At 42.7% G+C, this 11,344-nt stretch overlaps 1 protein-coding gene across 2 annotated transcripts in view; it reads left to right on the plus strand.

The window, feature by feature from the left end:
• The window catches only part of adcy3b (adenylate cyclase 3b), a 16,540-nt gene extending 5,665 nt beyond the window's left edge, over positions 1-10,875 (plus strand). The window contains exons 5-20 of one of the 2 annotated variants that reach the window (XM_077016638.1): positions 79-206; positions 667-825; positions 1,632-1,782; positions 5,026-5,142; positions 5,469-5,569; positions 5,709-5,870; positions 6,417-6,504; positions 6,696-6,812; positions 7,476-7,747; positions 7,886-7,967; positions 8,151-8,309; positions 8,573-8,719; positions 8,923-9,039; positions 9,703-9,829; positions 10,071-10,195; positions 10,352-10,875. In XM_077016638.1, the coding sequence (XP_076872753.1) occupies positions 79-206; positions 667-825; positions 1,632-1,782; positions 5,026-5,142; positions 5,469-5,569; positions 5,709-5,870; positions 6,417-6,504; positions 6,696-6,812; positions 7,476-7,747; positions 7,886-7,967; positions 8,151-8,309; positions 8,573-8,719; positions 8,923-9,039; positions 9,703-9,829; positions 10,071-10,195; positions 10,352-10,534 (2,235 nt within the window). In that variant the 3' untranslated portion in view covers positions 10,535-10,875. Of the gene's footprint in view, positions 1-78; positions 207-666; positions 826-1,631; positions 1,783-5,025; positions 5,143-5,468; positions 5,570-5,708; positions 5,871-6,416; positions 6,505-6,695; positions 6,813-7,475; positions 7,748-7,885; positions 7,968-8,150; positions 8,310-8,572; positions 8,720-8,922; positions 9,040-9,702; positions 9,830-10,070; positions 10,196-10,351 lie in introns of those variants that run through there. The other variant, XM_077016639.1, reaches the window with a different exon arrangement.
• Positions 10,876-11,344: the final 469 nt, after the last annotated feature.

Raw genomic sequence — 11,344 nt, forward strand, 5'->3', positions numbered from 1 at the left:
ATTTTCTATATTGTGTGTGTGTGTGTGTGTGTGTGTGTGTGTGTGTGTGTGTGTGTGTGTGTGTGTCTCACTGAGTAGCAATACCATCAGTTAAGGATTAAGATTCTGGGAGACTGTTACTATTGTATCTGTGGCCTGCCAGATTACCGGGACGACCACGCAGCCTGTTCCATTATGATGGGCCTGGCTATGGTGAAAGCCATCTCGTAAGCACACACACACACACACACACACACACACACACACACACACACAAACACACACTCATCTCGTACATATATATACAAACACACAAAAATACACATGTATACAGACTCATTTTGTAATTATATATGCACACACGTACATACAAATCACATATTTAGAACCAAATCATAAATACATACGCAGAAAAACACCTACACAAACTAATTCCGACATAACATCACACACATATATACTAACACACACATACACACTATGTCTCTTTTATGAATATGAGTATGCAAACTAAAGATTATTAAGTTAAATATTTTTTCAGGCATGATCATTCCCAAAAAACAGGAAAAATGTCTCAGTTGTTAGTTATTCTACTAGCAGGTGGAGTGGGTGTGGTGAGTGGGTGTGGTAAGTAGGGTATTGTGGGTGGTAGTTCGGGCAGGTGAACCACACCTCACCTGTGCACAGGTATGTCCGAGAGAAGACTAAGACCGGGGTGGACATGCGTGTGGGCGTGCACACAGGCACAGTGCTGGGCGGAGTTCTGGGACAGAAACGCTGGCAGTTTGATGTGTGGTCAACTGATGTTACTGTGGCCAACAAGATGGAGTCTGGAGGCATCCCAGGGTGAACATGGATACACACACACACACCACATGGGCACACACACACACACACACCACACACGGGCACACACACACACACCACACACGGGCACACACATACACACACACACACACACACACACATTTATTAGGCTACAGATTCTTAACAAAGGAGTGGTAGGGTTAAAGTATTAAGGCAGCGAGGCAGGAACCTAATGGCATTTCAGATTGATTGAGACGCTGTACTGTATATCAATCTAAAATAAATACCACATCAGATAATGGAAGTGTTAGATACAGCAAAAGGTGTAAATGTAGTGAAAGGTGTAGATACAATGGAAAGTGTAGATGAATTGGAAAGTTAGATACAGTGTAGATACAGTGAAAGGTGTAAATGTAAAGGAAGGTGTAGATACAGTAGAAGGTGTAGGTACAGTAAAAAGTATACAGTGGAAGGCTTAGATACAGTGGAAGGTGTAGATACAGTGGAAGGTGTAGATGCAGTGGAAGGCTTAGATACAGTGGAAGGTGTAGATACATTAGAAGGTGTAGATGCAGTGGAAGGCTTAGATACAGTGGAAGGTGTAGATACAGTAGAAGGTGTGGATGTAGTGGAAGTTGTAGATGCTTAAGCATCCTAACTTTTTGCATTAGGTTCCTGGACCTTAAACCTGGTGTTTCCTTAAACCTGGTGTTTGACTAATCCGCAACACTGCATATTGTGTTAAGACTAGGCTTAGGCCAAATCAGGGATCTGGGAAACTGGATCTTTATGTATAGTAAGATATAGTATGCTGGGTGTGTATTCATATGTGTCTATGTGTGTAGGCGCGTACATATCTCCCAGACAACAATGGAGTGTTTGAATGGAGAATTTGAGCTGGAACCAGGGAATGGCGGAGAACGGTGTGACTATCTGTTGGAGAAAGGCATCGACACCTATCTGGTGCTCGTACCCAAGGAAGTCAGCAATGGAGTCGTGAGTATCAGCACATGGCACCAGTGATGCACTCACATTCTCTCTGTGTTTCTCCCTCACACCTCTATGACAGCAAATCAGACAGTAGTGAGGTAAAGCTGAAGGGAACATTCCTCTGTACTCTGGGTGTGGCTACAAGATCTCATTGATGTCACAGCCTTCTGGAGTGACGTATCTACCATGGCATGCTCCCCCTTCAATGTCACCGCAAGCTTCCTCCATCACCTGGAGAAGGAATATGCGATTGTGGGGTTGGCAAACACCTTCATGATGAAGAGAACTCAATAGGACTGAGGAATGGAGAATATGGTGGAGGTGAAGCACAACAAATTGTGGATCTTCAGTTTTGTACTTGAGCAGCCCAGTGGAAACTTATATTGTTCCAGATGACAAATCTGGACTGTTCTGGTTCATCCCACTGATGGAAAATTAGTATGTTGTGCTCTGTGTTGAGTAAGGTGATGATGCTGGCAGGGTTGTAGGGGCCAACAGTGGCATGATGATGAACACCATCATTCTGGAAAATGGCTGCACGCATTATGATGTTGCCAACATGCTGCCCAACTCTGACAATGGCACTGTCAATTTTAGTTATATAGTGCTTTTTACAACACGTCAAGTGGCAAGGACAACTCCCTAGGTGGAGATTTGGAAGAAACCTTGGGAGGACCAAATCTCAAAAGGGAACCCATCCTCCATTGGGTATGCCTCCAATGTGGACTCCTCAGGTAGGAGTTCGCATCGGCGTGTCCGCTGGGGTTATCTGTGCATCCGCTGGCAGCATTGGCACATTCATCCACGGCATTGGCACATCCACTGACAAGCCAGACTGTTTTCTGGGTGCTTTTATGGAATTGTCTTTATAGAAGCATGTAACCACGATACAAAATCCAGGTTAAATATGTAAACATTAAATTGAACAGCTTGTGGTCAGTAATCATTTCATTGACAAATAGTGTTTTAGATGACAATCATCTCATATTTAGCAATCCTAATTTCATATTAAAATGATTCTTAGCGGTAATACTATTACGTTTATCGTTAATTCAATTTTGTATGCAAAACTTGCGAAACATGAGGAACAGACAGTTTCAATCAAGTGAAACCTATGGGACATTTTCTTGCAGCTCGCAGACAGTTACTTCAGACTGTTCGTCTGCTTTAACTATGGCTAACTATGTTTAACTATGGCTGCTGGTGTCTTAAGAGGGGTTACTGTATTCACGTGACAGCTGTAAATCTCCTATAACCAGAGCTCTTTTAACAGATCACTGAGTCGGACAAACCAGTTTGACACGCGAACTTGAAATGAACAGCGCTCAGCCCTATGGCTATGCCACCGAGACATCACCCATTTGATCTGCCACAAGGGCTGTGCAATGCCGGAGCTGGGAGATCGCTAACTATGACTGTGGAAAGGTGTTCAAATGGCTCGTAGAGGTTGCCGATATATCTACAAAATTTCCAATAATTAATAAGCAACTAGTTTAACTAAGAAACAGGATGGCAACACAGTGGCTTTTGCGTGAAACACACGTTGTCACAAAGCAGCTTTACAAGCGCATTGGTCTAGATCCCTAATGAACAAGCCAGGGGCAACAGTGTCAAGAAAAAAACTCCTCCCTAGATGGGGATTAGGAAGAACCCTTGGGAGGACCAAGACTCAAAACGGAACCCATTATCCATTGGGTGGTCCAGCTAATAGAAGAAGAATATATTTATAGTTTTATTACTAGGCAAAGCAGTCGCTCCAATGTGGATGTTGGCAGGAATAGGTAAGAGGTAGGAGTTAGCGTTGGTGCGTCTGCTTCACAGCGTCCGCACATTCACTGGCACGCCAGACCATTTTCTAGGTGTTTTTATGGAATTATCTTTGTAGAAGCATGTAACCATTATACACAATACAGATTAAATATGTAAACATCAAATTAAACATCCATATATTTATATAGCACATGTGCCAGTGATTAGCATGTGGCTCCAGCAGGCTTATCTATAACTACATAACTAAAGGGAGGGGTCTGGAGGTGACCACAGTCATGAGGTTCACTGAGACATTGCTTTCCACCCAAGTCATTGTGACCACTTAAGTGAACGCATGACATGGCTGAATGACAGTGGGTCCCCAAGCTCCGCACCTTCAAATATAGTACATTAACTGAAGTACTGATTCAATAGGTGAGTCTTAAGTCTAGATTTAAAGATTGGAGCTGGAAAACTGCTGGGATTTAAAGGAGAAGGCTCTACCTCCAGCCGTAGTCTTGCTAATTCACAGTGTCCTATGATGTTCATTACAGTATTGTATGACAGTGTAAAATAGGCATAAAGTAGTCAATATTGTGTGGTACAGGACATAAGTATCAGTGAGAGGATAGATCATGCTCCACATAATCATAGCACAGTGGGTTCACACTATCAGAGGTGCCAGTCATGATCTGCTGATGAAGCGGTCGTAAAAGTATGCTAATGTTTGCTCTGACCATGCTGATGATGGTCTCTTTCTGTTCTGGGCTGGACAGCCTTCTTCTTCCCCCTGTAAGGAGTAGTCTAAAAGTTCTGCAAAAATATGATGTAGTATGTATGTAAGATAGGTCTACCTATCTGTTCTCATTTTGAAATGTCTGGATGATGCTACACTGTAGCAACACAGCTTAGGCTGGACCCTTTGCCTCTAGAAAACTCAACCCATGATTGACCACATGGTCAACTAAAGTGGCTCTGATTTAATCTGTTATGGTTGCTTCTCTTCCTCATTCCCATCCTCTTCTTCTTCATCTCTATGCAGTACCACACTCCATTGTTGTGCAAAGTAAGATATGCAATCAATGGGCTCTTTATAGGGTTCAGGCTGTGAACTAAAGTGTTTTACTGATGAGGGCTGGGTTTTGATAATTGGTAGGTGGGTGTGGCAATTGCATGGCAGTGTTTTCCAAAGGGCACACATGGTTTTCAGTTTTGAACGAGTTGTGCTAAGTGAAAAATGTGTGTTTTAGAATTACTAAATGAGTAAGGCAGAGAATGTGCTTAAGGTTTAGTGCACCAGATAAATAGGCTACATTAATTAGTTGTTTCCAAAATTGTTTCTGAGTCTTAGCAACTGCCAAAAACTGTAAACAACTTTTTATGAATCCTTGGTTTTACACCCAGCCTCTTTTTCCTTTTCACACTGAGAGAAGTTTCATGACCATTTTCTATATGTAACATACTTAACCGTAAACCATGTGCTCTCTCCCTGCCTCTTAGACAGACATCACATTATCCAATAGGAACACTCCTGTGCTCATCACCACCACAGAGACCAATGGGAGTGTCTGTTCAGTCCACAGCACCCTTGAGGACATGGCCATGGACAGCCCCAAGGTCGGACTGAGCTTACTTCAGGGAACTTCCACCTGCTAACATTTCAGACCTGCACAACTCCATTTTCTCCCAGCAGCTGGTGCTATTGAGAAACTGTAGCTTAGTCTTATTCTTTTAAAAAAAACTCTTGTAGATGAAAATATATTCTCTGCTCCTTGGTTGATCAAAGTTTAGCTCACTAGTACCGAAACAGTGTTTTCACTTCATGGGCAAAAGTATTTTAAACTTAAAGGGTGGTGTCTCTATGTTATTTATTACTCTACCCAGCTGGGATGTGTGGACTAAATGATATTTGACTTTGTGTAGTTGTCCTGGCTGTGTTTCAGAGGTTGCACCTGGCCAGCGTGACTGATGGAGGGATGGAGAATGAACTTGAGCTAAACCGACAGCTCAACAAAGCTTTGTTAGAGAGAGAGATGGAGGAGAAGTGAGTACAGACAGACAGGCAGACACACACACACACACACACTCAATAAAGCTCTACTGGAGAGAGACTGAACAAACATGAGCACACCTCTTTTCTTTCCCTCCCTCTCACTCTCGTTCTTCTTCCCTCTCTTTGGAAGGACGAAGGAGAAGAGGACTGCTGCCTTGTCTCTCCATTTTGTGGACTCGGACCTGGAGTGTCGTTACTCAGCAGAGCAGGAGCGGCAGGCGGGCGTGGCCTTCTGCTGCAGCTGCGTGGTGCTGTTCTTCACCTCTGCCATGGAGACACTCATAGACCCACAGTGAGCCTGCACAATATCCACACATTACCAGAACCTTTAGCATATTCAATTTGGATGTGCTCATAAACATGCAGAGGACACAACCTCCAAACAATGCACTTGGAACATTGTGTCTGAGTGTCAAATATGGAAGTTCTCATGACCCTACAGTAGAAATGTCAAACTCCTAAATCACAATGTTACTGAGTTTCGAATTGGTAGTTGTGACCCAGGATGTCAAGCATTGCTATTGTTGTTAGTGTTAGTACAAAAATATCTTAATTTCTTATAGGCAGTTGAAAAAAGGCAGTTGTGTTAAATAGTTTTTTTATCAGGGGTTTTAAGCCTTAGTTTCTGTCTAAATACCTAGCTAGCTACATTTAAAGAACATTTAGCTTAGCCTTGGTATAAGCAGCGGCTACTAAGTGATAAGTAAGTGATTTTCTCATGAGTAAGCTAAAATTGTCTACATTTACTAACATTGTACTGACATTTGTGTGTGCGTGTCTGTGATAGGTTGATGTTTTGTGTTTCTGACAAATTTTTCCCTGATCTTGTCTCTGATAGGCTGACAGTGAACTACGTGACCTTGGCAGTGGGGGAGGTGCTTCTCCTCATCCTCGCTATCTGCTCATTGGCTGCCACTTTCCCCAAGGTGTGGCAGGTTGATAGTGATGATTATGATGAGGATTTTTATAATGTTGGTGTGCACCATTTCAACATCCACAAACATTAAGCCCTATATGCATTCTTGGGTTTGTATGGTCTGGTTAGGACTGGTGTGAGAGAGTTATTCTCCACTGGATGTGATGCAATGATGATGATGATAACATTGGTTTTGTGCAGCTCTTTTCGGAGAAGTTGGTGTCCTTCTCCATATGGATCGATCGAACACGCTGGGCACGCAACACCTGGGCGATGGCAGCCATTTTTGTTCTGGCCATGGCTGAGGTAGCAGACATGGTGAGAAGTCCCCCTCCCATCCCCTCTCCTCCGCTTTTCCTCTGTTTTCCAGCAGTTGTGCTTTATCTTATTTTATGTGTGCTTGTGCTTTTATCAGTGTGTGTGTGTGTGTGTGTGTGTGTGGGACACAGAGTGTGTGTATGTGACATATTGTGTGTGTATTTATGTCTCTATATCGGTGTTATGTTTCCACTGTAAATAAACTGGGGTCCTCAGGGACCTGCAGTAATGATGCTTTAGGTGTCCACTGTGGTGCCTGCGCTCATTTGCCAGGTCCCAGATGAGGGGCTGCTTATGCACTCACTGCTGCCTTTGCAGTCCAGCTGACAGTGCTCACTCTCCCTCTTCTACTGCTTTCAGCTGGTCTGAGATCAGACAGTGTATTTGTTAGTGGATGGGTCTGAGGGAGGGTAAATAACAGTTCCCACTGATCCCAGAGTTCCACCTGTTTCAGTGTTGCTGTGCTTGTGTGTGGTGCGTTCTGGTGTATGTTTAATGTTTGAGTCTTGAGTGTTTATGCTGTATGTTTGTGTGGTGTGTATGCATGTACTTGGGATATACGTGTGTGTGTGTGTGTGTGTGTGTGTGTGTGTGTGTGTGTGTGTGTGTGTGTGTGTGTGTGTGTGTGTGTGTGTGTGTGTGTGTGTGTTTCCCTGCCTGCAGCTGAGCTGTGTTCAGCCTCCTCTGCTGCTCCTGAACACCAGTGTGGGATTAACCCTGGAGTCGCTTGGTGATGGGGGCTGTGCTCAGAACCCCAAACACTACAGCTTCATTGCCGTGCTGTCGCTCGTGGCAACCACCATGCTTGTGCAGGTCAGCCACCTCGTCAAGCTTGCCCTCATGCTGCTGGTTACCATAGCGACCAGCGCCGTGGACATCTACAGCTGGCGGGACATTTATGATATCTACGACCTCTTGCGCTACCTGAACTACAGGTGAGTGTGATACATATGCTATCTGAACTACAAGTGAGGGTGCGGTCATATGCTAGTTGAACTAGAAGTGAAGGTGTGGTCATTTGCTGCTGTGACAGTGAAAACATCAGGTGTGTCTGTCTGTTTGTCTCTTTATAGGTACTCAGTGGTTCCTTCAAAATATCTGATGACCGTTATGATCATCGTAATGATGATTAGTTTCTACTATTTTGCTCGGCATGTACGTCACACACAGCTGAGCGCTTTCAGTTCAGTCTATCAGATTCAGTTCAGTTTAAATGAAAGTCAAATCCTACTGTATTGCCACATTAAGCACATTATACAGTATATAACAAATATCTGTCTCTCTGTGTCTGTGTCTCTCTATCTGTCTCTTTATGTCTCTCTGTCTCCCTCTCCCCAGGTGGATAGGCAGTCCCGCAAACTGTTTCTGAGGAAGATAGAAGTCCATGAGCAGAAAGAACGTGTGTATGAGATGAGGACCTACAATGAGGCCCTGGTGACCAACATGCTGCCAGAGCATGTTGCTAAACACTTCCTGGGCTCCAAGAAGAGAGATGAGGTAGCAGGGGGTGGGGAATGATGAGGAAAAGAGAGAGAGAGAGAGAGAGAGAGAGAGAGAGAGAGAGAACAACATGGGGAGAGAGGAATATACATAGGCTCATGTTTTCATAACTGGAAAAACCAATATGTGTGAATGTCTGCGTGTCACCTTATTTGTATCTAAAATATTTTTGTGTTTTATGCTTGAATGTGTATGGTCACTGCCTTTTTTCCCTTGAAGTAGTGACTTTTGTTTGTGTGTATGCATCTGCCATTATACAGGAGTTATACAGTCAATCGTACGATGAGATTGGAGTGATGTTCGCATCTATCCCGAACTTCTCGGACTTCTACACCGAAGAGAGCATCAACAATGGTGGCATAGAGTGCCTGAGGATACTCAACGAGATCATCTCGGACTTTGACAGTGTGGGTTCCTCTCTGCCACATCTTTTCTCCCGCCCCCTCCTCTCCTTCTGCCTTTCCCTTTATCCAAGCCCATCACCTTTTTTCCATTTTGTTCTGGGCTGCTCTAAATGCTTTGTGTACTTTGCAATTGTTACAAAAACGTGAAATCTATGTGTGCATCATTGTTTCATGTTTATAAAAGTCTGACCCCTGATCCTAAGCAGTTGCTGGACAGGCAAGAATTCCTTTGCATCACCAAAATCAAGACGATCGGGAGCACCTATATGGCTGCGTCGGGCGTGACCCCAGAGAGCAATACTAACGGCTACAGCAGCCGCAAGGTGACACTAGACACTACAGATACATAAACATACATATATACTATACACACACATACACACACACACATATATATATATATATATATATATATATATATATATATATATATATATATATATATATATATATATATATGAAGATTCGAGGTAAGTTACTCTAGTAAAGTACACAAAGTTTCCAAAGAGAAAACAAGAAGTTTCGGACAGAGGTCCTTCATCAGCAGTGCAAGCAAAGTGCTTCTCATTATATACACTCTTCAGCCACGTTATTATGTACACCTGTCCAACAGCTCATGAAAACAGTAAATGTCATGTCGAATCAGCCAATCACATGGCAGCAAGTCAATGCATTTAGGCATGTAGACATGGCCAAGACGATCTGCTGCAGTGGAAGAACTTGACACAACTCGTTTCTGGCCTAAAAACCTACAGAGCCCCTACTTAAAATAATTAGTCCAGAAACACTTCTGTTGTGTTGTGACCCACTCCTGTTGTGTTGTGACTGGATTTGCCGCATTTCTGAATTTGCAGCGCATTTCCAAAATATAGTGTATGTGTGTGTCATTTTGATGAATTTGCAGAGCATTTTTTCTTTGCAGAGAGATGAGTTTTTTTGGCCACCGTAATATTTGATATATGTGTGTGTGTGTGTGTGTATAACAGAAGGAAGATCAGTGTGTTCTGGAGCGATGGCAGCACCTGGCTGATCTGGCTGATTTCGCTCTGGCCATGAAGGTCACACTGAATAACCTGAACAAGCAGTCCTTTAACAGCTTCATGCTCCGCATCGGTAGGGCTCATCTGAATGTGTGTGAGCGTGATGTAAGATGAGATTGGAGAATTATGAATTTATTAAAAATAAGAGAATTCTGTCAGAATTTCAATAAAAATTTCAGGAGCTCAGTTTTAAAGTTATAATACATTTGTTAGATTTAATCATTACAGTATATTACATTTCGCTAGTTGATTTTGCTTGTAAATGTGTGTTTTCACTTGTGTCCTTTTATGTGCACATGTGTTTGTATCCTCAGGTTTGAATATGGGTGGTGTGCTGGCTGGTGTGATAGGAGCCCGTAAGCCTCACTATGATATCTGGGGGAACACAGTTAACGTGGCCAGCCGCATGGAGTCCACTGGAGTTATGGGTAATATACAGGTAAAACACACACACACACACACACACACACACACACACTCCTACACATTTAAACACATGCATGGACACGCATAATCCTGCTTGATTATGTAGGTTGTTGAGGTGTGTGGAAATTGTCTGCTTGAAGAAGCTTAACTGTAAGAATGGCGCCCTCAGGTGGTGGAAGACTGCTATAAGATCCTGCAGGAGTATGGGTTCCGATTTGTGAGAAGAGGCCCCATCTTTGTGAAGGGGAAAGGAGAGCTGCTCACTTACTTCATGAAGGGCAAAGACAAAACCATCACCAATGGCAACACGGTCATCCCTACTCTTCCTCACCAGATATCAGAAAGGGCCTGAGAGAGCAGCCAGCAAACTGTGGACATAAATACACCAAACACACACACACACACACACACACACAGCAGTTCTAGATAAGTAGTGCTATGCAAACCTGAAAGAGCACCAGTAACAGCCTGCCTAGTTTTAATTTATAACATGAAACATAACATTCCTATAACATTAAGGAAAAACTGTGTGAAAGTTTTGGTTATAAAGCAAAAACCCACCTTTTTACATCTCTAAACAATTTGTACACAAATAGTTTCTTCACTGAAAGTTTTTATTGTTTCACTCTGGATTTAATTTTTTTGTAAGTTTATAATCTGCAGAATTTATTGTAAGGCCTTTTAGATGGTGATATTTTTAATAAGACATTTAGAACTGTGGTGTACAAATTATGGAACCTTGATATTGATATGTTTATAAACTGAAATGTTATAAAATTGCATTACCTAGTAGTTATTTTGCAGTTTTTGTAGTCCTCTTTCATGTTGTTTTGATATTTACATTTTTGATAAAATATAAATATGGTGTGCATGTGTATGTATAAACACCTGGTTTTAGACCACAATAATTTAATACTATGTCAAATCATATTGGGAGAGACATATACAAGTCCTGCAGGGTGGTCAGAGGGATTTTAAGCCATTCTTCTTGCAGGATAGTGGCCAGGTCACTACGTGATGCTGGTGGAGTCAAACGTTTCCTGGCTCGCTCCTCCAAAACACATCTGGTGACTGCAGGCCATGGGAGATGTTCAACTTCACTTTCATGTTCATCAAACCAATCTTGCTGTGTGTATTGGTACATTGTCATCCTGATACACAG

The sequence above is a fragment of the Brachyhypopomus gauderio genome, chromosome 9 (genome assembly GCF_052324685.1).
Source record: "Brachyhypopomus gauderio isolate BG-103 chromosome 9, BGAUD_0.2, whole genome shotgun sequence".
In the NCBI taxonomy this organism is placed as follows: Eukaryota; Metazoa; Chordata; class Actinopteri; order Gymnotiformes; family Hypopomidae; genus Brachyhypopomus; species Brachyhypopomus gauderio.